Below are 26,513 nucleotides of genomic sequence, written 5' to 3'. Positions count from 1 at the left end.
TCACTCGACTACAACTACCAGAATTCATTTCATTTTCCTTTTCAAATTTTTATCCGTCTATTAATTATTAACTACAAATTCTTATTTTAAAACTTCACTAATTCTTCAATATTTTTTATTTCGCTTAATTTAACCAATCCTTCTAGAAAAACTATCTCCTACCAAATATACCCAAAATCACCCCAAAATTCACAAAACACCCCACAACATAGATTTACGGGATGAACATAGAGTTTTTGGATCGCTTGAAACGTGAACGAGATATTTCCATTAAAGCCATGTAAAGTGCGGTAAAATGGCGTTTACGTTAAGTTGCCCCTTAATATGCGGGGGTGATGGCGACTTTTTTTTCATTATTTTTTGGATGTTGGGAGGGGAGGGGTTAGAAAATTGAGGCGGGTATATGTATCAAAAACAAGGTCAGCATTATTTTTTTAATGAAGGTATTAGGCTTAGGTATTTGCAATAAAATGTTACAATACAAAAAAATTAAACAGAAAGACTACAGCTTTTTTGTGGAAGATTTGAGTCCATGTTCCCCCATCCAGAAGTTCCGTTCGTCCCTGGTAATCAATCAACCCGAAAGGACTGGGTAAGAAAGGAGAAAAACATGGAGGCTGATTCGTGCGGAAGTCCCTTTTCCTTCGTTTCTCGTCGATCTCCGGTTGTTTCGTTGCATGGAGCGGTATGTTCAAGCCAGCCACTAGCTACAGGCGTAGGAACACAGATTCTGAGGGCTGGAGGTAATGCAGCTGATGCAGCTGTAGCTGTGGCCGCCGCCCTTAACGTGACGGAACCATGCAGTACTGGGATAGGAGGGGATGCCTTCTGTTTGTTCTTTGATGCTGAGAGAAAGATTGTGAAAGGAATTAATGGAAGGTACATGGTGTATTTACCAATAAGATTGACATTCTAATAAGAAAGGATTTACAGAAACAATTTCAAAATAAAAATTTTATAGCACAATCAGAGCCAATTCGTGCTAAAGAATTGTCCCGGGGGGGGGGGGGGGGTACTCCTCGGAAATCTTGGTGGGGGTGTGCCGCCCGGGTCTTCAAATCCTGACCCTATTTCAGACCTAAACATGCCATTTTCCACACCCGTTTTCAGACCTGACTTCTAAAATCCATACCCGTTTTCAGACCTGATAATTATGCATCAGTGCCGAACGGAAGTTGACGCAAGGAGTAAAAGTAAGCTGGAATAACATAGTTTATCTATTTCTTTTTCTCGCTATCAGTTAGTTGTTCCAGTTACGTACTGAGAAGAAAAATATGTTTGTAAGCTTTAATAAATGTTCCCCGCCCCAAAAACCCGACCCGATTTCAGACCGTAATTGTCAAAATCTATACCCAATTTCAGACCAAAAAAGGCTCAAAAACCATACCCTTTGGGGCGGCACATACCTATATACCTTATATAGGGGAGTACCCCCCCCGGGAGAATTGTATAAATTAACTCCACTTGAACATTGACCTTTGTTTTACTTGAAAACGAAGCCAGGATGTTTTCGAAACGTAGTCTCTTTTTGCTAAATTTTATTTTAGAGATTGACATTCTCAGAATTTTCCGTTTATTGATCGACAAAAAATTTTCGCATTAGTTTTAAAAAATTTTTAAGCTTGATGCAAATCTTATAAAATTAAAAAGTCGATATTTACGATTAAATTGATATCTGCAATTGAAAAAATTAATTCAACTCTCATAATAGACTGACCCTTTTATCGATTTTCAAAACAAATGATCGATTACTTCAAGCACTTTTACCAATTTCCCATCCAAAGTTGGGTAATCACAGAACTGAGAACTGTCATCTCCATAGTTGGCTGGGGCCAATAAATTTATTTCCAGGCATTTTGTGTAGTTTTGTTTCTTTGGTGACAAATGAAAACAGAACATGCTTAATTTAGCCTTATGTTAAAGATAGGGGTATTGGGGGTATTTGTGCTCAAACCACAATCCTACAAAAAAAAAAAAATCGGCAAAACCACAATACCGCCAAAAAATCAATGGAATACCACAACTTCAAAACTGCTGGGTTACTCTTCACTGTGTCCTACATCTAACCAGAATTAACTCAGTTACTAAGTGAACATACTTCTGGGTATTAATAAACAAGTGAAAAAATCTGGTGCAAGATGGTACATAAATAACCTTTCACATTTTTGATTTTAAATTTTTTACATCAAGGGTTACAAATGGTATATTGCACCAGGGTAGTAATATTATTGGTTGTTTGTGTTCATTTGCCCAATTTTCAAAGTAAGTGTGTGCAATATTTTTCTCCAGTATTACAACTGCTTATTGACTCAATCAAAGCAATCCAATTCAGCCTGAATAAAAATTAAACCCAATACTTGCCAATCATGTATTTCACGTTAAATAAGTCTAGACATAATAAATCACCATAATCAATATTGGATGTGAAACCTTTTTTCCAGTGGGCGGGCTCCATCTAAGCTGACGTTAGATCTTTTGGAGAGTAAAGGTGTTGTAAATTGTGGAACTACCCATGGTCACCTGCCATACAATTCTGCTCATACTGTCACTGTCCCTGGAGCTGCTGCAGCCTGGTGTGATACAGTGGAACAATTTGGCAGTGGAAAGGTAAACGGAATCAACTGACCAATCTTGCTAATAATTATTTTTGCTAATATTTTGTTGTGGTAACATTAGCATTATTTTTTGGGGGGTCAGCAAATGTTAATGCCATCTATGTTTTTCAATGGCTGATTAAGCTCTTTTTTAAAGTGTACCAGAAACTCAACTGACATGGATTCTTGTTTGTCTTAACTGCTCAATGCTTTAGTGTAGACTGCTGTACCTGGTGTTATAAAGATTTGAACAAAACTAGAAAAGTTCATACTCAGTAAATTTCCTAATTTTTAGATATGCATGATAATGTGGTGAAGTTATCCGCACCGTAATGTTGTCTTTTTGCTCAGCTGGTTGAGGAAACCATGCAGTTAAATCCTGCCTATGAACAACCACTTGACAGAAATCTTGTTATTTTAGTCAGTTTTGTCTTGGTCACAGACCATATACATTTTCAGTAACATTAACCTGCTAAAACGTACACACCCTTTAACAACTAGAACATATTTTCTGGTATCAACAGTGTGCAAAATAACTGGGTTGTACTGTAGTTACCATGGCTCCCAGTCTCATTGCCCCGCAACATAATTTGTGAAGGCCGTGTTCCCATATAGGAGGGGGTTCCGTTGATTGACAATGTTTGAGCATTAATAACTCAGTGTATTTTGCTCTAAATCAACATAATAACAAATTATCCACCAAGCACTGTTGTTTTCTTTAGTTATCAATGGAAGATATTCTGCAGCCAGCAATCAAGCTCGCAAAGCATGGTTTCCCTGTTCACCCAGTGGCTGCACATTTGTGGAATGCAGGCAGCCCTCTTTTGAAAGATCCTGCAAACACACATGGTTCTGATTTGCTGTTAAATGGACAGGCTCCCAGACCTGGTGATGTCATGAAAATGCCACTATTAGCTTCAACATTTGAGGTAAACCATCTCCTAATTGGATGATCAAATTCACTGTAGTCAGTCAGCTCTTTAAAGTTGAATAAAATACTTATGGCCCAGTTACATAAAGGTAAAAATACGTGTAAACTATTCTCAAGTGTGGTTATGAGGAGAAAGTGCTGCCTTTGCTCTGACATCTGCAAATGGTTAGAATTTCTAGTCTTCTCTGATAAGGACGATAAACCGTAGGCCCCGTCTCACAACCCTTGTTTGTAAATAACTCTGTGGGACGTTAAAGAACCCACTCACTGTTCGCAAAGGGTAGAGGACGTAGTTCCCTGTGTTGTGGTCTGGTCTTTGTGTGTAGCCTCTCATGGTTGGGTGGGTAAATGCTCGGAGATATTAGCTGCATTAAGCTACTCTGTAAATCCGAGGGTAAATAAAGATATGTGAATGATGATGATGATAATGATGATGATGATGATGATGATGATGATGATGGTGATGATGATGATGATGATGATAATAATGATGATGAATGGTGACAATGATGATTGTAAACTTTACAAATTTATAGAGGGTAAATTACTTAACAGTCAAGGACCAAAATTTTTTAAAGCTCTTTTTTAGCAACTGTGATGGTCTTCCATGTCTTGCTTATAATTTATAGATTTATTTGTTTATTTTTTTTCCAAGACCACCTCCTGAAAACACTCTTGGGCAAGGCTGCCTCCCAGTGAAAGATCATTTTACCATCATCATCTTCATTATCATCATCATCATCATCATTATTATTATAATTACTATTATTAATATCATTATTATTATTATTATTATTATTATTATTATTATTATTATTATTATTATTATTATTATTATTATTTCTTTCATCTGCAGATTAAAATGATGAAGGGCTAGGAGTATCACTGACCTGTATAATTTTCATTTTCAGGTTGTTTTTTTGTTGTTTTGGCCTTCAATTCTCTAGGAAACATTGGCCTGAGATTTTTTTGTTGGTTTTTTGTTGGTTTTTAGAGTATAAAACCCATGATTATGGATAAGTTTTTCATTTCTATCACAAAATAAAGTCCAAAGCAGTGGATAAACTATCAACTTTCCTGAAGGAATTAAAAGCCACATGCAATAATGTGAGCCAAAACAACAACAAATGGTCAATAATGCGCTATAGGTATGTGCACACCCTTCCAATGTTTGTACTAAACAGGCTGATCTGGCTATTTGCATACACTAGTTGAATCATTTAGAATATCGACTATCAGTCTACGCCATCGCCTGATGAAGACCAGCAGTATAGCTGTCGAAACTTCGTGATCCACATCTATGTGACATCTATTGTACAAATTGGACAAAGTAATACATATTAATTCCTTGATTTATTGTAGGAGCTGTGTTCAAAAGGTAAAGATGGTTTCTACAAAGGCCGCATAGCCAAGGCTATCGTTGATGTTGTTCAGGAGCATGGAGGTGTGTTATCCCTTGAGGACATGGACCAGCATCACAGTACATTTGATGAGCCCATCTGTACTTCATATAGAGGGATCAATGTTTGGGAAATGCCACCTAATGGACAAGGTATCACTGCACTGGTGGCATTAAATATCCTGGAGGGTTTTGACATCAAAGGTTAGGGTTAAAAAAGCAAAACATGTTTAGATAAATTTGTTGTAAGAAAACATTGTTTTTGTAGACTTTGTAGTCCATAATTATAGACCTGTATGTTGTTTCATACACTGTGTGTTGTAAAAGCAGTTTACTGTGGAAAGTGACAGCACTGTTGTGTTAGCAGTCACTCTCGAGTTAGTTTATCAACTCAGCTGTTCCCTCTACCATCTTCGTAAGCTTGGTTTCCAAAATCTCTTATGTCAATGCAAATAATAATGTCATAAATGGTACATTGTTCTTGTCTTAAAGTGCACCTAAAACCACCCATAGGAGTACTTAAAGGGTACTTAGTCCAAATCACATTCATTTGCGCGTACTTTACAGTTCAAGCTGGATCTTGTGCCCCCCATCTGTGTGACCAGTAGCTCATCATGAGTGTTGAGTGTTAGAGCATCCAACCTGCAGGTCCGGTGTGTACCATTCCCACTGTTGACTCCAGAATTTTTTCTGAGTAACTTGACTTGCAATAAACAACACGTACTCTTCTTCGCATCACCAGTGTGAGTGCTTCGGCACACCCAAGGGGACTAGTAGCAGGGACTTGTTACATGGACTAGTCCCCTGTAGTATTTATATAGGAACATTTAGGACGCTTCAACAGAAAGTCGCGGAAAAGTAGAGACGAAAATGGAGGGGTGCTAAACAGTGAAACCGAATTTACTAAATTAAACACACAACACTAAAATAAATCAGGTCAATAAAACCGCAAATCTAAAAATTAGCCAGTGTTTCATTTGGAAACGGAGACGGAGCTGCAATGATTTTAATTCTCATTGAAATCATCGAGCTGTTTATTTACTTTTATTTTAGAACATTCTAATCGTTCTTCTCTCCGACTTTTGTAGGAATGGTTCATAACTCTAGCGAATACATTCACACCCTAATTGAAGCACTGTCATTAAGCTTTGCTGACACGCTCTGGTATAATGCTGACCCAAGCAAAGTTGAGGTCCCTGTGAAAGGATTGCTGTCCAAAGAATATGCTGCAAAACGACGGATGCTGATCAAACCAGACAGGTTTGTTTTGTGTTGAGGAATATTATGTAGACATGTTTTTACACACACACACTTATAATTACCAAAGAGAGGCTACTGTTGAAAGAAAGCGACTGTGTGCAAAGACTACTCAGTGCAACAAGTACCACACAAGTGGTCGTCAGTTATGACAACATGCCATCTTTTTCATTTCGTTAGGCTTATTTGTAGGCAAAATTAACTGACCACGGGATGTAATGCAGCCTGTTCCAGACGTTCAAGTTGTGGGGTTTGGGAATGAGCGAAAAATATAAACATAAGGTACAGGAATGAAGGAGAGACAAGTACTTGAAAGCCAGATACAGATTAGCTGTAATGAATTTTATTAGAAACCTCTTCATGCTGGAATGCTCTGCTTACAAGTGAGGCTGTCTAGCTCAGTCTGTATCTGCATTTTATGTTTGTTGTGTTTTTTGTCTGTCAGAGCATTAGATGGTTATAAACGCGGATCCCCATTCAGTGGAAGCGACACTGTGTATTTCAGCGTAGTTGATGATCATGGTAACGCATGCTCCTTCATAAACAGTAATTACACAGGTTTTGGAACAGGCCTGGTTCCTGAGGGCTGTGGATTCACTCTTCAGGTCAGTGTCACTGTGGTAAAGCACAGGGAACCCATGTCATGGACAGGTTTCTAAAAAAGGCATTATAATTAGAAGTTATTGTGTGATTTTAAGTTTTGAATTAATTTGACTGTTTCATTTGGCGAATTTCATAAATAGATGTTTAGACAAAAACCTGAATAAGGTAATTTCTTGTTTGATCTTTTCGATATTTGACATTAAGTATTCGACGTTAAGTGTTCCCTGGTCTCTTTTGTCTCTCGTTAGTCATATCTTGTGAAAAAATAGGGAAAAGGTAAAATGATGAAATGCGAAACTTTTAATTAAATTATTTTAAAGGAACGGTCTTTCTGATGCTGCAAAATGACATTTTCCCCTGAAAAATAGTCAAAACTACATGGTGATAAGACTTTTAATTTCGCGTTCCAATTGTTTGTGGATTGCAAAAGTCTTCATATATCAAAATCGCCTCATACGCCTTTTTAACTTTTCTTGCATTTCAAACTGTTTTGCTTTCCGCGATCCAATCAACGAATACTTGATTGACGTCATTAATCAAATAGTCGACAAAATATCCACGGCCGTGATATAGATTTCTGTAGTATCGACAACATAAACAAAAAAACATGCATGCTGTGTGTATGTAGGCGGTACGATCAGGGGTATGACGCAACACCCATTTGACGAGTTTTAGACTTATCACGTGACGTGCATTACCACACGTGATCGTCACCATATCTTTATTTGGAGGAGAATAACGCGAACATGTTTTTAAAATCGTCGTCAATACTTTCACACAAGGTGTGGTGGTCCAGTCGTTTTACTCGCAAATGAATTGAAATCCCCTTTTAAACTTCTGTGGTCTTTCATTCCTAGCAGTAATTTCTCAGTCATGCAATGAGATTCTTATAGTCGGTAAACATCTGCTAAAACTATACCTCTTCAGCAATGTTCAGCGTGCTGCTTCTTTTTCTTTTTGTGTTTTGATATCTTTGAGCTATAAAAAAAGGAATGAAAAATTTGATGACATGAATTTATGCCAGTAAATACTTTTTTCTCTCCAGAATCGTGGAGCTCTTTTTTCTCTGAACACTGAGCACCCAAATGCCTTGGAGCCAATGAAAAGACCGTATCACACCATCATTCCAGGAATGGCCACACGGATGGACACTGGCGAGTTACATGCCTGTTTTGGTGTCATGGGGGGCTTTATGCAGCCACAAGGACATGTTCAGGTAAAAAAGAAAAACCCCTTACGAATAAATTCCTATATTGCCTGGAATTTGAATCCATGAACTGGTCTAAACTCCAGAGTTGATGTTCCGTTACCAATGAAAAATACGAAGGTAAAGGGAAAAGGGGAGAATTGTAGGCGAAACGTTAGCATGCGAGAGCACACGCCTTTCCCGGGTGAAACAAAAGCGAGAAGAGGCGTTCCGGGTCGGAGCACAGGCCATGGTTGAATCTCATCCACTTTACTGTTTTACACCCATTCTTATTCCAGGTCTTGCTCAATATGATTGACTTTGGAATGGACCCTCAACAGGCCTTGGACTTGCCTCGATTCTGTATCAACAGTGGAGAACAAGTCCTTTGCTCCGTTTTGTTAGAGGAGGGCATCTCAGAAGCTGTCGCTGAAGAGCTCAAAAAGCTTGGGCACAAGATTGCATATCCTGTGTGTGGACATGATAGGAGTGTGTTTGGTAGGGGACAAATAATCGCCCGTAAAATGGCACCCTGCAAAAATGGACCAGATAGAGTTGTTTACTGGTCTGGATCTGATCCCAGAGCAGATGGGTTAGCTATTGGATTATGACGGGATAATTAATTACAATATAAATTATATAAGACAAACAACAAGGGCTTGACCGACACCATCAATGATACCACTCCATGGACACCAAGAAGTTTGATGCTTGGTCAACACGTCATGCATGTACACAGGAATCCGGCTGGTAACAAGTGTATAATTGATGAAAAATCCATCCTCGCAGACCCAGGGGCAGCTAGTCGGGGCGATGTCTATTTTCCCTCTCTCCGAGAAATTGTCGAGACTGAACAAAATTGGCAGAAAATCATTGTAAAGGTTTATGTAATCTATGATCAGGCCTAATATAAGCAGCCCTTTTATTTGGTACCAAACAGCGGTAAAAGGAAAGCGTGAGCTTGCTTTTCCAGACGGCTATTTTCCTGCCGCATTTCGTGGTAAAAAATGGTGCAATGTCAAATTTTCACTTGCTTAGATGGTCATTACTCGAAAAGGGTGTGAACCTCAAACAGACCGGTGATCAAATGAAAAAAAAAAAGCTCGTACCGGTCTGACCTTTACTTACCCTAAATTAAAATTTACATTAAAAAAAATAAGATTCCAATAAGAGAGTATTTTGAAATATAATTAATAATGAAAATAAGCGAAAAAATCCGACGTTTTGAAGTGTATTAAAATAAGATTCAACTTTTCATTTATTAATAGATAAACGAAAAACTAACACAAATAAAGTTATTTCTTAAACGGAATAATTTCAATGTTTATCTTTTGCACCTTTCGTTCTGCAGACTTTATGCTTCCTTGTAGCTTTTTTCTACTTTACAACCCAGACCTGTCCATCGCAGTGTCTATAGCCGCTACCCACCCCTCTCAAATGTTTCTTAGCGAGTGTAAATTTTCTGATCCATTTTGGAAGGCGTTAATTCCAAAACCCGTCAAGAAAATTCAACTTGCACAGTTCATTTGTCTGGCCACTGTTCATTTTACAAATCATTCGTCCCCTGGAAGCGGTCTCGTAAGACGAGTCACGAAAGAACTGCTTGGGCAGGTTTGGATTTTATGTTGGAAAACATAGCAGATTTTTCTATTACACACTAAGAAACTGCCAGCTCATGAAACCAGGATAGCCTATCTTTAGTGTGATTTCGTTCAATTTATTGATTTTTTTACGAGAAGCGAACAGAGATGATTTGCGTTTGATATCTTTGTCAATAGATAGATTACTTTTGCCCATCTATAGCATTCACACGACCATTAAAGTAAATTCATAGACAGGAACAAATAAACTATGGCTTTGTTTCACACTTGGTCATAATGAGAAAATTGAGACTTGTGATCAAAAGCTTCTCACAGGTCGTTGTATGAGCTCACGTTCTACTGTCCTTGCCATCCTGCTGTCCACACAGCTCTACACTACACGACTCTACACTTACCACGACATTCCACCGTCCACTTCATTCCATTGTCTACAACATTTTATTGTCCATAACATTCGATTCCTCTATCCTCGCCACTGTATAATTTTTCTCGGGATCATTTGCAGCCCACTATGGCGATCATTTGCGGTTCAGTTTAGGGATCATTTCTGGTCGGGCTTCCTTTTATGGCTCCGGGATCATTTGAAAATGCGAGTCATTTGAGCGTTTATATTTTATATCATATATTTTTAAATTCATTTATTTTCTTTTGTGTCCCCAATTAGTAGAAGGTTTTTTTTCCTTCGGCTAGTCTTGTATTTTGACACAAATAAGGTTGTCATTCATTCGTTCGATCGTTCGCTCGTTCGTTTCGCTCATAATCTAATTGTTAAATAGAAAAGTGTAAAACGAAACGGTCTAGCCAAAACACAAATGGACTAGCATTTCATATCGAAGCAGGGTATAAAAAAGTTAAATAGTCGAGTCAAATAGCGAATAGCTTACCCTTCATTAGTAACGTAGAACAGACAAAACGAGAATGGGCTAGTTCCCAATTGTAATCTAGGAAGGGTCCCTTCCTCTTCCCGACTTATCTAGGAAGATCGAAGGGCCTCTACTCGCAGGGTATCGTAACTATTGTAAAAGCTGCCAATATTTTCGATGAGGAATTGAGGTATCATTAAGAATTTACATTATTTAGGTCTGACAGAGCGTATAATTTTAGCCCAACGTTTTTGGATAAATAGCTTATACGCCTATAATATTCGGATGAGCATTTTTATTCGCTAAGATTTTCGCTTAATTTTCGCAGTCACAGGTATAGCGAAAAACGTCCCCTAAACTTTTCTAATAAAACTATGGCTACCACGTTCCCTCGAACTTTCGACAAGACCCAACATGATAGTTAAAACTTTCGGATGAGACAAAAAAGGCCCCTCAAACTTTCGACACGACTAACAAAGTTCCCCTAAGATATCCGAACAGATAAATATTTTTAGGGCAGTTCCAAATTAACCAAACAGGCGTCTAAGGCATACAAAAATAAATTTTAGGCTCTTCTGACGTATTTAGGAAGATTTGGTCGTTGGGTGCCCCTGATTTGCGAAACTTCTATATTCGACTGTCTTGACTGAAATGTGACGCGGATCGTTTGCGATGAGGTCCCTGACAAATGAGCTCCACTGAATTTCATTCCCTTTATATGCGAAGATATAGCAATGATGGACTGCCGATGATGCAGATCGACGTTTGGGATAAGGAAAAAGAAAAGAAATAAAAAGACACACACAAAAACTTAATTAATTAATTAATTAATTAATTAATTAATTAATAAAACAAGAGACCCCGACCCCGGTCCCGCGGTTTACTGACACCCCTTGTTAGCTCCAGACCAAACAGTTTACCGGATGTAAGTGTGTCGCAGTCTCTCACAGTCTCTCAGAAGAACTGCAGCGTTTGTTACATTCAGATAGAATTCTAAGCAAATCCAACAAAGGAGTTTCCGAAACAGTGTATATCATATCCAGTTTGAACAACCGATTGCAGTATCCATCGGCTTTATTCTGCCGCTGCAAGATAGATAGTCAAGAACCCACACTCCAATTCGACTCCATTAAAAAATGGTAAGTTAAATTTCTTCTCAAATGAATTATGGTTTGAGAAAATGAGTTATTTCGTTGGGCTCATTTTACTGTGATCGGTTGCGACTAGTCATGTAAACAAACACCCCAAGGTCAATTTAAGTCAATTTTAGCACAAATTTCTTCAAATTGGTCGACTCATTTTGAAGCGCTCGCTGGAAAACCCAACCAAACTTTAATGTACGTAAACATATAATATCTCAAGGCTTCAAAACCAGAATTTGGGGCAATTTGGAGGATTCCCACTTATCAAGAGCTCGATTTTAGTTTTACCTATAAATTTTCGCATTTGTGAGCTCTTGTCAACTAACCCTAACTAACCCTAACCTAAACTCTAATATAGCCCTAACTCTAAACCCTAACCCTGGAAAAACAGCGGCCATTCGGTCTATGTGAGCGTTCCATGAAAGGTCATTGGTTATCGTAAGACCTGGTAGCTTGATACTAATGACCACCTCCACCTCCTTTCCATCGACGATGACTGGATCGAAGGCCTGTGATTTTTTAGCAAATGAAATTCTAAGTTCTTTACATTTGTTGGAATTTAGCTGAACTCTGCTTCATGTGTCCAGCAGATGTCACGGTCTGCTATACACAGGGCATTGTTAACACTGCCCTTGGGAACAATTTCGGACTTTGCAGTGTCATGTAAAAATTTCCATAGGTACGGTGAACTGATATTGAGGTCATTAATTATTAGAATAGACATTTGGTACCGTGAGTCCCACTCTGAGTAGCAGCCTTTCGCTATTAATCCTCTGAACTCTATTGGAGAAGAAGTCAGCAATCCAATTAAAAACACTTCGTGGTATACTCATCCAAAAAAGGCGTTCAGTGTTCTCCGACTTCTCCGACAGGGGTCATTTCTGGACGGGCAGGATGAAACTGGTCCGTATTCTTGACCAGGATAAAGACATAATGAAAACATTGTAAGGGCTGTATGTTTCTCGTTCAAGTGCTTTTCTCAACATCCGAAACTTCAAAAAAACTGACGAGAAGGAGAAACACTTGGCAGGACGCAAAAGGCGTGAGTTTGAAAAGGTACTCGGCGAGTAGTTTTCTCCCTTACTACTGCGGGATTTTAGACGAACATAATGAGAGTTATAGAGTGAGATTTTGCGTGAGTTAACACGTACCTGCCCCATTGTTTTGTAAGATCAGAGGTCTGTGTCAATTTCACGTCTCATTCCAAAGCAAAGCATAAATAAAATGAGTTTCTTTCGATATCTTTCATTGACTTTGCATTCTCATAATACACAGTCCGTAAGCCCTAATTCAAGTCTTATTGGCTAGCAGAGGCCTTCAATGAATGAACGAACGAACGAACGAACGAGCGAACGATCGAACGAATAAATAAATGATAACTTTATTTGTGTCAAAATACAAGACTAGCCGAAGGAAAAAAAACCTTCTACTAATTGAGGACACAAAAGAAAATAAATGAATTTAGGGACTGTGCAATAATTATCAGGAGGGGGGGGGGGGGGGGGGCTGAAAAACCAGAGGGGGGGGCATTACCTAAAATTGCTGCCAAGATAGGGGGGGTCAAAGTAAAATCACTCATTTGACAGAGGGGGGGCCTTAAGTTTTATTCGAAATGTAAATAAACTTAAACGCAATTAAAGATTCTCAATACAGGCCTCATGATAGACTGTAACAAATATCAATACGAACAGCTGTTAAACGATTATTGAAAAAATTCCATCAAAATGAAAAGATAACTGATTAATTTTAACCCTTCTTCTATTTAATTAAGCTGACCCTATGTAAAGCAAAAATCATGCACTTGTTTTTTAGCATCCCCCGTAAAACAATGGGAATCAAACAGATCTCGTAGACAAGCTTTGTCGGTTTTTGATGTGAATAAAAGTAATGTTTCTTCATCGACTGAATCGATTTGCTGAATTCCATACATCTCTGGCTCATAACAAAGTTCAACAGGCTCTCCTCCCAAGGATCTAAATATAATGCAAGCCCTTTTTCATCTGTTATTTGTTCAATCTCCTGTTCTTTGATTTTTTTCTCTGCTCCTTTCTCTTTCTGGCTTCAGAAGTTTTGGATTTTGAGCCAATGTGGCAAGCACCCCGGTACTTAGCAAATGCTTTGTTTAAATCTTCAATCAAGCGATCAATATCCTTCTACAGGAGGTGTGTGAGAAGTTGATGGTTGGTGAAATCACTCTCAAACGTTTTGTTCAACACCGTGAGTTTATTGCATTGAAAGCTAAAAAAAGGGAAGCTGAGCGCAATACCCTTCCAGACATTAACTGGAAAGAAGAAGATGAAGTCAAATCCCTCACAGTAAGACAAATTAAGATCTATCTTAAGCAGAATAATCTTCCTGTATCTGGAAGCAAAGCCGTGCTGGTAGCACGTGCTCTTGATTTCTCGCAAACTGGAACACGAAACAACGAAAGAATTAGTGCCAATGACAGTCACACAGAACTCCTATCCAGTGATTCCGAATGCGACTCTGATTCTCACACAAGCACTTCCGAAAACAACTCTGAGTTGGATTCAGATGACTCCGAAACGGATGGCTTTGTTCAACACTCATATGAGGTATTATTTGTTCCAGACGACGACATCCAACAAGTAAGCGTACGCTTACAGTAGCATGACAATATAAAAGGCATGCACTTAAAGGCATCTATGGTAATGGTGGCGGCGAGGAGTGAGTGCGTGTGTGTGTGTGTTGGTGGGGGGGGGGGGGGGGGTGCGACGTTATTTTTAACATAACAGAGGGGGGCTTAGAACTAATTTTTTAGTTTTGGAGGGGGGGGTACTGTCTAAGTTTTTGCTAGATAACTCTGGTTTTTCAGCCCCCCCTCCTGATAATTATTGCACAGTCCCTTAAAAATATATGATATAAAATATAAACGCTCAAATGACTCGCATTTTCAAATGATCCCGGAGCCATAAAAGGAAGCCCGACCAGAAATAATCCCTAAACTGAACCGCAAATGATCGCCATAGTGGGCTGCAAATGATCCCGAGAAAAATTATACAGTGGCGACGACAGAGGAATCGAATGTCATGGACAATAAAATGTTGTGGACGGTGGAATGTCGTGGTAAGTGTAGAGTCGTGTAGTGTAGAGCTGTGTGGACAGCAGGATGGCAAGGACAGCAGAACGTGAGCTCATACAACGACCTGTGAGAAGCTTTTGATCACAAGTCTCAATTTTCGCAAAGAAAATGTCGTCCCGTCCCTGGGTCGTCACAAGGGCACCATGTTTAAAAATAAAGTGCGTACATTGTGGCTTTCTGATAATTCAAGTATAATCTGCCACGTACTTTAATAGCAACGATGAAAGTCAATATAAGATCCAAATCTACCTCGTTTTTCCTTTCGCCTTCATTTTTAGGATCTTTGTCAATATTTCCAACTGCACATACTTACAGGAATAACGCCCAATGAAACCACTGATAAACCTTATATGACAGACTGCTTTGTTTTCTTGGCTGGATGTCACTCGGATTTCACAGCGGCTCTCTCTCGTGACTGACACTGCAGCACCAAGGAATATACTTGAGAAATATTAAATACGTTTTTTCCCCTTTTTTTCTTTAAGGTTACCGTATGCCTTCAGAGGTGTCTCGGGTCCAAGCGATGTAGCGCGTCCAGTTAAACTGTAGATAACCTAAACCCCTATATCAAATTAAAGCTTATAGAGCTGGCTATCAAACTATACCAAGAATTTTGAAATAAAATAAATTGTCGAATTTTTCACGACCTCTAAATGCAAGCGTCCGAATCACCTTTTGAAAGCTACAAGTCTAAGCGAATTTTGTTTTTCGCTTATTTAATTTGGTCCTCAGTTTCCGGACCCAAAGCGCTAAAAAACGTGTCTGCGTTTTGCCATATTCAATCGCAGTGAAAAGTTACAGAACATTTTCAAAATAAGATAAAAAAATGTGGAGTGATCGTACAAAAATCGCCCTCGGAGAAACAATATTTCGAAAGAAAAAATTCGCAGACACGTTTTTGTTGTTTACATGTTAAACTAGCTACTGTCTAAATTTGAAGGCAAACGAACAAATTCCCTTTGAGTTTTAGTTCTTTAAAGTGTCTCCTCGAAGTGAAAAAATTGATTCAAGAAAACAGTGCTAAAAATTCGGCAATTCATTTCATTTCAAAATTCTTGGTATAGTTTGATAGCCAGATCTGTAAGCTTTAATTTGAGGTGGAGTTTAGGTATCTACAGTTTAAACCGGACGCGCTACATCGCTTGGGCGCGAGACACCTCTGAAGGTATACGGTAACCGTATAGCAACTGTGGCGTTTGTCTCCTAAAATTTACCTGATCTTACTTGACTAATACGCAATTCAATTTTGGTTCCTTTCTGTCACTTATCTTTTTTGTCACATACGTTCCTATCATCAGAAATCCACGCAATTCCATATTCTGCAACAAGACATGGTGAAAAAGGGGGGTCGAAAGATTCATTGCTATGATGATGGTTTTTGGTGTAGGATTTAACTTTTTCTCCGGTTGGGATCTAGGAATCAGGGCAGTTAATGGGAGAGTCTTTCAGAGTATTTTTACTTCCAGGGATCGTGACTGGAGATTTGTTGCATCCCCTCTCCCTTCCCTTCCCTCCCCCACCCGCCAAAAGAGAAAAAAACGTATTTGGAATTACAGTAAAACCCTCATTAAGCGGACATCATCTATTAAGCAGACATCAGCTAGGGTACCTACAGGATTTTCTTCCCATGTTTACTGCAGAACTAACCTACAGTATAGTCAGAGCGCCCCTCTATACAGTGTAAGCGGACACGAAATCCAAAATGAACCCATTTTGACACGAGAAACCTGCATTAAGGGGACATTACTCTTGGAGTGTTGTGTGACTACTGTCTACTTCTGAAGGTATGTTTGTACCATTATTACTTGGGCGGAGCCCAAGGTATAAAATAGGATCAAAGAGGGGTCTACTGCGCGTGCGCTACGTGTTGGCTGATTCTGGGACTTTTCTGGGACTGTTGCTGTATCTCTCGTCGATGGATCGCGAACGTGACAAAGTTTAAGTTACTGTTCTGTTATAGTCAATCCAGGTCACGCGTGAACAGTAATTCCAAGAATGAAATGAACATTCGAATTTCTCTTTGTAATGTCCGACGTGTGAATGAAATGTTGGACATCTCTCTGGAAATCGTTCCGAAAAAGACGCATTAACTGAAAAAAAGATTCAAAATACTTGGGAAACAATTGATATTCTTGAAATATTCAATTTTGCAATGTAAAGGAAAATTCATAGCTTTATACTGTCAAAAAGCTAGGGAAATTTATACGGGAACTCTGAAATATCGTTAGCGATTTTGAAAACTGACATGTAAATTTCAAAACTCCGTTCAAATTTCAAAAATATCGTTCACGCGTGACCTAGCCTGCGAACGCAGACGTATTTCCGGCCGTCGCTTCACTCCGCCGAAAAATAACGTCTGCGAAAACGAACCCACAAACGATTTCCATGACGTCATTCCCTTTGTCTCGTTGTTGACCAATTACGTTCCGCTTTAGAATGGGTCAGATTCCTGCGCGCGAGAGCGCGCGAGGAAAGACGAGAATTTCAGCTTTGGCATCCATTTACGAAAGCGATGGATGAAATTCCAAAGAAATTGACATGTTCCGAGGAGTTTTGCTTTCTATGTAAAGATTATTTTTCGCTGCCTAAGTCTAAAATCAGAGTGTTGGGGAAAAGTGCAGTGGATATTCCGTCATTAATCCTCAGGGCGACAAAAGTAGATGTCAATGTTTACGTCGAGAGAGAACGCTTTGCTATCTGCCGCACGAAATGTTATAATCGGCTCGTCCGTTATCAAAATGCTCTTCGAAAATTTGAAGAGATCGGTGCTGAAATACAGCAAGATTATCAATGTGATAATTCAGTCCGCGTCAAAAGACTGGCTAAAGAACCAGGGACATTGCCAGAGGCGAAAAAAAGCCTAAAGTTTGAAGACACGTGCATTGAAATACGCCGTGAAAATTCACAAGTCCAAGATGTCTGTCCTTCTATATTCCCTCTCGCTCTAAGGCCGGGAATTGTTACATCCTTCGCCACACCGTCTGTCTTTGCTTTTGGAGCTGTTAGCCCGATAACTGGGATCCAAAAAAGCGGTCTGATCCAGAAAGCCTTCGGAGGTTGCAGCGGTGGCCAAATGTTTACTTCTACTCCGCGCCGTAAACCCGCAGAACCTGTGCTGGAAAAACAAGTATTATCTGTGACAGAACTCCAGGAAACGCAAGTTCATATTTCTGTAACTTATCCCTGTGGTAAAACAGTTCGTAAGGAACTCAAAAACGATCTTTCAGTCCTTGGTAAAGCAATCGCGCATGGTCCTAATCAGCGAATTGCGACCGCGGTTCTAAAGAGTGACACGCTTAAACAAATGGTAGTGGAGAAGGTTCTCAAGTTGATGACTTTGCAACTAAATGAACTTTGTTCCCGCAAACGACCCTCCATCTTAAGGGCTAACACAAAGGAGGAAATAGTGAATTTCGACTTTGAAAAAGCTTGCCTTGAATTAAAAGCAAGAGCCCCAATATTCTATGCCTTTTTGATGACCAGTGCATGCATTGGAAAGGAAAATCCTGAGTGGCTTCCTAGTGTAGCAGTAGCAGGGTCAGTCCTACTTAAACAGCGCAACTCACATATGAACGCCTGTGCCACAATAATTGGAACTCTTCTTAAGTCAAGATCTCTGGAGGTTAGGATTAAATAAAACTACATTATAATGGAAATTGTAAATGATGCACGTCTGAATTTTTTGCAAACCATTGGCTTCTTAAGGTGGCTGATAAGAGTTTCCCGCATATTTGAGCACCTAAACTTTGTTACATGTAGATCAGCACCACCACTCTAACATAATATTATTATGGAATTTAACAATTGCCGCCTAATCATTGTTGAACAAGTTATTATCCTTTTCTTGGCATTACAGGTATCATGACAACAGCAAAAGCATGTTAGTACCCTCAACTTTGCCCTAGTTGCAGATTCAGTGCCACCTTTAATTGTCAAAAATTCACCGTTAATAGGGTAAATTGTGTTTCAAGCTTTTGAGTCTGAGTACCAGCTTGAACTTAATTCCTTCAAAGAAGTGTTGCCAATACAAATCATACATGCCTATTTCTGCATTTTCAAGGTTTAATTGTTATGCTGTATTCTTGAATGATTTTCCCAGGCAACTATGGATAGACTATCAAAGATGAAAGTGGCATGCTCAAGTGTGCGAGTTCGTGCAAAGCTTGATGTACTTGGAGAAAAACATGACCAAGAAATATTGGATCTGCAGCAAAAGATGTCCAAGGAGGAACAGTTTGTTGCTGGCAAGGAGAAAGCTCTTACCATGCTCACCAAAAGCTGTACTGCAATTGGCCACTGCTGTTCTAACACCTGTGCCCAGAACCTTGAAAAAGCACAAACAGAGCTTAAAGAGGCCAAGCTGAATCTACATCCAGGCTTTGTTATTGCATTTGATAACATTGACGGAAAACTAGAGCGCAAGCACATGACTAAGGAGAATCAGAATTTTGATTTCCACTGGGTCAACCATAAACTTATATTGAACAGAGTTTCTGGGAACAAGCTAGATACTTCACCAAGAGAGATTAATGGTGTACCTAACATCAAATTCCTTCCAAGTGTGCAGGACGAGAAGAAACAACGATACAACTACATTGTGCTTGTGGCTAGAATTCTTGTGGATCACTTAGAATGCTTCTCATTCTTAAGAGAAGTGTGTATCAACCATATTCCCCACAAGTATTCCAAGGAAATGGCTCAAAAATCTGTTTGTGTAGGTTTAGATAATGTCAATTAACCTTGTTATGATAAATTAGTGTTAACCAACAAATAAATGAAGATTAATAGGGTACATATTTCCCGGTTAACAATTTCGGCTGCCCAGAAACACTGGGAGAAAGGCCACCTGTGTTAGCAGGCCACCCCATCTATGTCATGACCTCCACTGGCAGCAAGGGGTGTAAACATAAACACATTGGGAAGCAGCAATGTTATAAGTGAATTAATATAAGGTTGCATAGGTGGTTTTCTTATTGAAAATATTGTTTAATAATATTATATTATTATTGAAATATTTATTTCAGTTACCCATGGGCATATTGTTCAAGAATGAGAATATTACTGAAGACATCATTCATATCCTGAGGCATTTCCAGTCATACCTCCCATTTTCCACTAACAATGGAGAGAAGAAGTTTGTGAACCAGCTGTGTGTTGGAGATCAGTTATCCATTGAGAGGGCAGTGAATGCAATCCATTCAGTTTCCAATGGATACACAGCCGAAGACCGTTTGGAAGGCTTCAATCTTCAGCTTGGTGACTGGCACACAGGAGTTAAGATCCTTGATGTATGTTTACATGTTGATTTTACAAGTTAATTTTTACTACTATGTGCTTTGTCATTTGGTTTATAATGATAAATATAAATTAGTTGCACAGCGAGCCAAAGGAAAAAATTTTTCTACAGAATTTAATTAAGTGTTTTGTTTATTAAATCCTCATCAAGTTGTACCAAATAACACATTATCTGGACCATTAGCAATTATTAAAAGCAGCTTAAAGGGCCTTAATTTTTAATGAAAAAAGAACTAAAGGTTATCAACTAACTATCTTTATTCAGTTTACAAAATATAAAACCATACAGCTGAGTTCATTGAGGGTCAATTTCAATGTCTTTTTTGTTCTGGTTTCTTTTTTGCATTAATATAAACAAATTCTAATCCTATCCCTACTACAGCTGTTATACAGACGTTTCTACTCTGGGGGTTCTTCAGGTGACCAATGCACCATGTTTGCTGATCGCAATTTGATTAATCGCCGTAATGTACGGGAAGATCCTCACACTGCCTACAGAGCAGATAGAGATTTCATGGTCTTGGTGGTAACAGCTCGTGTTATTGCTGCTGCCTTTCATGTGCTTGGATTGGATAGCAGACAAGGCAAGCCCAAACATCTGCCTATTCCTAAAGATCTTAGTAATCAAAGTAAGCTGCAGAAACTTCAGTTTTTGCACAAGGCGGCTGGAATGATTGTTGATGAGCTAGTGGTGGATGAAGGAATGTTGAATGGCTCCATAGAAGCCATGGTATCAGCCCAGGAGAGGCAGGAAGTATTGCAACAACTCCAGCTAAATCCAGATGGGCGTTTCCCTTGCCGTTTTCCAGGCTGTGCAGTGTCTTTCAAGTACAATGGCAAGAGTAGGAGGAGACATGAACAAGGACATGATCCACCAGTTGATATATCAGATAATTTGCCTTCCACTCCTGACAAGTCCATACCTTCACCATCTACGGAAGCTGATGACATGTTGAATTACAACTGTGCACTTCTTTGTGAAGGGCTATTTTTCATGAATTTCTTGGATGCAGTGTCTGAGGGTGATGGTGAAAGGCTTATTAGGCAGTACAAGTACCTCATGCTGCTGTGTAAGGCAGATGGTTCTCACAGTACAAAGTACGCTCTAGAAAGCTTGTATCAGTTGCTGCTTGTCCATGGGCTTAGTGAGAAAGAGGCAGAGAAACTGATATGGAACAGAGGTGTAAACAACCATGGTGGCCCTGGCAAGAACATACCCCATGACCTGGAAGTGGAACACAGCAACAATTATATTAAACAAGGGATTGGCAACTTGGGTGTCAATGTGAATGAGAAAGCAGTGACCCGAATCTCCAGGGCTGAAAAACCAGCAAGAGAAATAACTGGCAAGGTTGAAAGAAGCCTTCATCGATTTCTACGCTCAGGGAGACATGTTCAGCACTTCCCAACTGGAGACTTGGATGAACTGCTAAAGAACTTAGTACAGAACAATGCTTTTAAGTATCAAGAGGGTCGCAAATTTAAACATTTCAAAGGATTTCAAAGGGATGTATTAGAGCATCTAGACATGTCTAAAGCATATATGTGGATCAATGAGCATAAGCAAAAACTTTCCTCAGGTGATAAGGCCAGATAAACTTTATTAACGTGTTAATAAAAGATCTAGCAGAGGGTAAGCCCTCAGCTAATAGGGGACACCTAACTAAGTGTTAAAAAATGTATGAAAACTGAAACAAATCTGTATAAAGCTAAATAAGAAACTAAAACTGTAAATGTATAAAAGATTAAGAACCAAAGGAAGAAAATCATACAGTGCCAGTAAGTAAATAGTCATGAAACAGCAACATTGTTCACTACCTCATTTCCTCAATTCAAATCCCATGATTATTTTAATTTTCGTTTCAAAAGGGGGTTATTATTTCAATATAAAATTTACTTCTTATTCCTTGAAAATGGACTTGAGCATACAAACAACAGGAATATTTCTGTGGTGCTAAGAGTGAAAAGCATGTACATTATTATAGAAAAAATTGTAACAACCTGTATTTGTAATATTATTATTGTTTCTGTTTTAAAGATTAAATCAAAGGTGTTAATTCTTAACTTGACAGGGACAGGGTGAAATAAAGGGGAGGGAAACAGGAAAGAGAGGGGGTGTTCTTTGAGGTAGGCAGATGGGGGCGATTACTTCCACCATTCTCACCCCACCAATCCACTGTACTGAAAAAGATGGCGACTGGTACCTTTACCCATAATTCTTAGCACAACCTAAAAACACTCACTCAAACGCACAGAAACTAGAAACTTCAAACCTAGCATACACAATGTTGTTAGCACAGGGACGAACTTCGCCAAAAAATAGGGTTTTCTATGTGCCTAATGGCTGTGTTACATGTAGGCTCTCAAGGTATTGTTGTAAACTGTACAGCCTACTTTTTTTTCCGTATGGTGGATTGTTCCAGGTGGCCATTAGTCAGGGATGACTGTTACTCATACTGACAGTATTCCTAGAATTTTTTAAAGATTTAAAGTTTTCCCTCTCTTTGCTATTGAGCCAATGCTTTCTGTAAATTGGTAGAATCGAAAGGTTAGCAATACTATATTCTTGGAACTGAAAAAGACATATTGTCAGTTTTAAAAATAAAAGCCTGCAAACAGAGACTGTATATTTTTAGAAGTGTGAAACAGCAATTCTGTTTCCAAGCTAAAAACTTAATTAGCCTGCAAACACAGATGGATTTCTGGCTTTTGTGTCATGCGGTCAAAAATACAAAAGCTGGATTGAATCCGCCTGTGGGGGCAGACAATACTTTAATTGCTACAAACTGTGTTAGCTGCGTACATGTAGCACCCATGCGATAGAAATGGAATTAAATAATACCTTACTACCCAAGACCAGGGCTGACCTAGTAGCTCAGTCGGTTGCAGCGCTAGTAATGTACTCCAGAGTTCTTTAGTTCAAATTTTTCTTTCACCTCAGCAAACCAAATCTCCTTCACAGGGCTAGTAAGCCCAGGCAAATGTCAGACAGAAGTACTCACTTTGACACTCAAAAAATATAATTTAATTCCATTTCTAAAATTTAATTGAATGAACACATTTTTCTGATCAAGAGCCTACAGTAGACAGCATCAAAGCTTAAGTTCATCACTGCATTTAAGGCAGCAAATGGTACTGCACTATGTGCATTATCCATTGATGCATTGTTTGAATCATCCATTTGGGATAGGCTAAGATTCTCAATTGCCATATCTGCTAATTCATCATCCAGGGCAAGATCATTCCAGTCCTCTGGTAAGAGCTCTTCCTCATCAGATGACAGGTCATTGTCTTCTATGTGAATGTGGCAATCATCCATGTCCATGAAAATGCCATTCAAAATTTCATAGATTTTAACTGCATGTTTCAAATCCCATATTTCAATCAGGTTGCAAATGTCATTCATTGAAAACATTTCGGGGCAGTGAATGAGAACTTGTGAAATCTGAATATCAGAAAATCCCAGAAGAAACTTGGGGTGAGTGAAAGATTTTAACTTGCAAGTTGAATCTCTTTTCAGCAGATTTGTAAGTAAATGTTTGTGGTAGATGTCAAGTTCAGTCCTAAGTGTCTCTCTCTGTTCATCTGTCACATCACGTTTCCTGGACAGCTCATTCATAGCAGGCTCCAAATATGCAGGATAATTCAAAACCTTGCAGTTTTCAAGACCACACTTACACATTACAGACCAGTTGTCGCAACACAAGTGAATTGGGTTGGGTTGGTGAAGATGTTCTTTATCAAAGTACTGCAGGAGAAAGTTCCGTCTGCAGTCTTTGTGTTTGACGTACTCCTTCATATCTTTTTCTACGTGTATTAATTACATACTCTGATATAGAAAACAAGCAGTGCTGCGATTGCCATCCCGTCCAGCCCTTCCACTCTCCTGCATGTAGGATTCTACATTCTTTGCTGGTCCAAAATGGACTGTTCTGTACACCTCCTTGCAGTCGACTCCCATGCCAAAAGCAATTGTAGCCACTAAAATACGGACAGATCCTTGTTCTCTTTGGAAGGACTGTAAATTATTCTCTTTGTTTGATGCAGGGGTACAGGAATGGAGCATTTCAAGAACCACCTTTTGAGGCTCACTATTCTCAGAGTTCACACAAATGTGTTCTCCTAGAAGGGACTTGATAGTTGAGTAAACCACTGCACACTGTTAAATAGTCTGGCAATAAATTATTGTTCTAGTAGCTTCCCTACCACGTGCAATAACTTCCTCAGCTATCCAGGCAAAGTAATGTGCTAGGTCAGCATTCTTCTTCATGTATTGGACTACATAACTAATGTTCCCTTTATTCGGGCTTCCAACAATGAAATGAGGATCTCTCATTCCAAGCACCTCAAAAATTGTCTCCCTTGTATCTGCTGTCGCTGTAAGGGCAATGAAAGGGACTTCCAAATGCAGGGACCTGAACTCATTAAGTCTTGAAAACCACACTCTGAAGGCTGCATGTTTATTTGACTTTGATGTACCCCTACAAAAATATGAAAACCACATAAGTTGGACTCCTTTGGGTACTGGATGCAAATGAAATGAAGCCAATGTTGAACCATTGTTTGTGTATTTGGTGCAATATTGTTTCTATTATTTTACGCCAGACGTGATATAATTATATAGTTGTGTGTTGTAGACATTGGCATTAAAAAATAATAAACTGCGACATGGTAGAGGCCAGGAATATATAAAGCATAAATACATTCGCATGAACCTTCCCATAAATCACGGTGAAAACAACAATTTCAACAAATAAACAAATGTACTGCATGTATCACCTTCTGAATTTAAAGGAGATGTCATGTTATCAAAATAATTTGCATGCACTCAACAACAATTTCGATTTCATTGTCTGAAATTGACATAATATTAATTCCAAAAAAGTACGAGGAAAAACAGCCGAGTAAAGCTTGACCTAGTTAAGAAGCGTGATTTCAGGTAAACAACAAAACAAAAGAAAATGTCGATCTCAGACATTCTGAAAGATGCTCATTTCACAATTGTTCATTTCGTTCCATTTGGAGGAGGCAATAAGTCAAGTAAAAGTCCCTGTATAACTTACCAATGGGATATTATATGAGCTTCATCAATAGCCACAGCTCGTACGGACTTCTTGTAACTGTCACTTGCGACCATTTTACGCCACCTTTCATCGCCCAACCATGTTTCTGGCGATCCGTAAACAATAGAATACTGGCCATTTTCCACTGCTTTCCTCTGCGATTCAGTGATTATATCGCTCAGACAAATAGCACTTATTCCGAGCCAGGTTAATCGACTCACTTGGTCTTTCATTAGGCTAACTAATGGCGAAACTACGATTACTATATTTCTCTCACGTGCTGGCTGCAGCGAAGCAAACACTTCGGGTAATCCCTGAAATATCATTGACTTTCCAAATCCAGTAGGTAAATTCACGAAAACATCCTTATTATCCAGAACGATGCATCTTATGGCCTCTTCTTGTTGTTGATTGAGCTTCTGTATTCCAAATCTTTCACAAGCTTTTCTGAACGCCAACTGCACACAAGACGCAACATCGTCCGCCATTTTTTTTACACGCGTACTCGTGTGCCTCACGCTAGACACGCGTGTTTAGTTCTGGACTTTTCTGAACCAAATTGTGATTGGCTCAAAAAGAATGACGTCATGGAAATCGTCTGTGGGTTCGTTTTCGCAGACGTTATTTTTCGGCGGAGTGAAGCGACGGCCGGAAATACGTCTGCGTTCGCAGGCTACGCGTGACCTGGGTTGACTGTAAATGGTATGGGTACGTAGTAATATTCATAAACTTCGCGGCTAATATTTTGGATATGTAAGAAACTGGTGTTCCCGAGTGGTTAATTTTCTGGAAAGAAAAAGGATGATTTCAGCCGTTGCGAAATGTGGCGCGTCAGGAGCTTCAGAGTGTTATGTGATTCAACCAAGTTATCAGTGGACGAAATTAAAAATTCTACAGTGTTCCATAGCCGGGCGACACGTTAAACGCGGCAATGTGTCAAGCAATGATTTACAACTTGAACCCGTAAGGTGTTTTTGTTTTCGTGCCAGAGATGACCACGTGACTATGTTTATACTTCATTAGCCGCTCGCTGTTTTCAGTTATCAGAAGTTTTTCTGGTGATAATTATTTCGCACTATTCTCGTCCAAGGATCCTTGATTCTTGTCTATGTACTCATTTTTTCAAGAAAACAAATCCGCAAATCTCACGTTTGCTCTCTAAAAACAACGAGCGAGCACGAAGCAGTCAATTATAGAATGAACGGGACACTTTTGCTTGTTTTGGTGAATTGAAGCTAGTTTATATATCGCATCGAGGGATATCCACAAATCAAGCGTTGAAGTAAGTTGAAAAAACGAATGAATCTGTGAGACAAAAGGCCCGTTTACACGACAGAAAAAAATAGAACGGTTCGAACAAAAAGTAGAACGGCACGAATAGTTTCTTTCGTGTAAACTATGCGTACCCGACTTTTACCCGAGCCGTTTTTTATCCGTGCCGTTCTACGACGGGACCATAGGCGCCTATGGTCTCGT

General features: G+C 39.1%; 2 protein-coding genes and 1 pseudogene across 3 annotated transcripts; 2 read left to right on the top strand and 1 right to left on the bottom strand.

The window, feature by feature from the left end:
- Positions 1 to 591: 591 nt before the first annotated feature.
- LOC146484387 (uncharacterized) lies at positions 592 to 10,619 on the top strand. The gene is made up of 8 exons (XM_085104902.1): positions 592 to 879; positions 2,442 to 2,607; positions 3,317 to 3,523; positions 4,888 to 5,128; positions 6,013 to 6,184; positions 6,627 to 6,786; positions 7,830 to 8,000; positions 8,270 to 10,619. The coding sequence occupies exons 1-8, from the start codon at positions 611 to 613 to the stop codon at positions 8,579 to 8,581; spliced, it is 1,698 nt and encodes a 565-aa protein (XP_084961028.1). The 5' UTR covers positions 592 to 610; the 3' UTR covers positions 8,582 to 10,619.
- A 6,364-nt stretch (positions 10,620 to 16,983) lies between these two features.
- On the top strand, positions 16,984 to 21,573 carry LOC146484386 (uncharacterized). Its single transcript, XM_085104895.1, has 4 exons — positions 16,984 to 18,301; positions 18,779 to 19,393; positions 19,704 to 19,967; positions 20,357 to 21,573. Exons 1-4 carry the CDS (start codon positions 17,192 to 17,194, stop codon positions 21,569 to 21,571), a joined length of 3,204 nt encoding a protein of 1,067 aa, XP_084961021.1. The 5' UTR covers positions 16,984 to 17,191; the 3' UTR covers positions 21,572 to 21,573.
- A 19-nt stretch (positions 21,574 to 21,592) lies between these two features.
- On the bottom strand, positions 21,593 to 25,625 carry LOC146484385 (uncharacterized; annotated as a pseudogene). Its single transcript, XR_014863648.1, has 2 exons — positions 25,038 to 25,625; positions 21,593 to 24,455 (listed from the first exon to the last, which is right to left on the bottom strand). The product of XR_014863648.1 is annotated as an uncharacterized LOC146484385 (transcript).
- Positions 25,626 to 26,513: the final 888 nt, after the last annotated feature.

The sequence above is a fragment of the Pavona decussata genome, unplaced genomic scaffold, assembly GCF_977016875.1.
Source record: "Pavona decussata unplaced genomic scaffold, jaPavDecu1.1 SCAFFOLD_34, whole genome shotgun sequence".
In the NCBI taxonomy this organism is placed as follows: domain Eukaryota; kingdom Metazoa; phylum Cnidaria; class Anthozoa; order Scleractinia; family Agariciidae; genus Pavona; species Pavona decussata.
This window is presented reverse-complemented; position numbering and strand designations above follow the sequence as displayed.

Excerpts from the sequence above, each read along its gene's own strand:
- LOC146484387 (XM_085104902.1), top strand. The coding sequence starts at position 611 with ATGGAGGCTGATTCGTGCGGAAGTCCCTTTTCCTTCGTTTCTCGTCGA. Across the intron at positions 2,608-3,316 it reads AACAATTTGGCAGTGGAAAG|TTATCAATGGAAGATATTCT; the intron begins GTAAACGGAATC and ends TGTTTTCTTTAG. Across the intron at positions 6,787-7,829 it reads GCTGTGGATTCACTCTTCAG|AATCGTGGAGCTCTTTTTTC; the intron begins GTCAGTGTCACT and ends TTTTCTCTCCAG.
- LOC146484386 (XM_085104895.1), top strand. The coding sequence starts at position 17,192 with ATGGATGAAATTCCAAAGAAATTGACATGTTCCGAGGAGTTTTGCTTT. Across the intron at positions 19,394-19,703 it reads TGGCTCAAAAATCTGTTTGT|TTACCCATGGGCATATTGTT; the intron begins GTAGGTTTAGAT and ends TATTTATTTCAG. Across the intron at positions 19,968-20,356 it reads CAGGAGTTAAGATCCTTGAT|CTGTTATACAGACGTTTCTA; the intron begins GTATGTTTACAT and ends TCCCTACTACAG.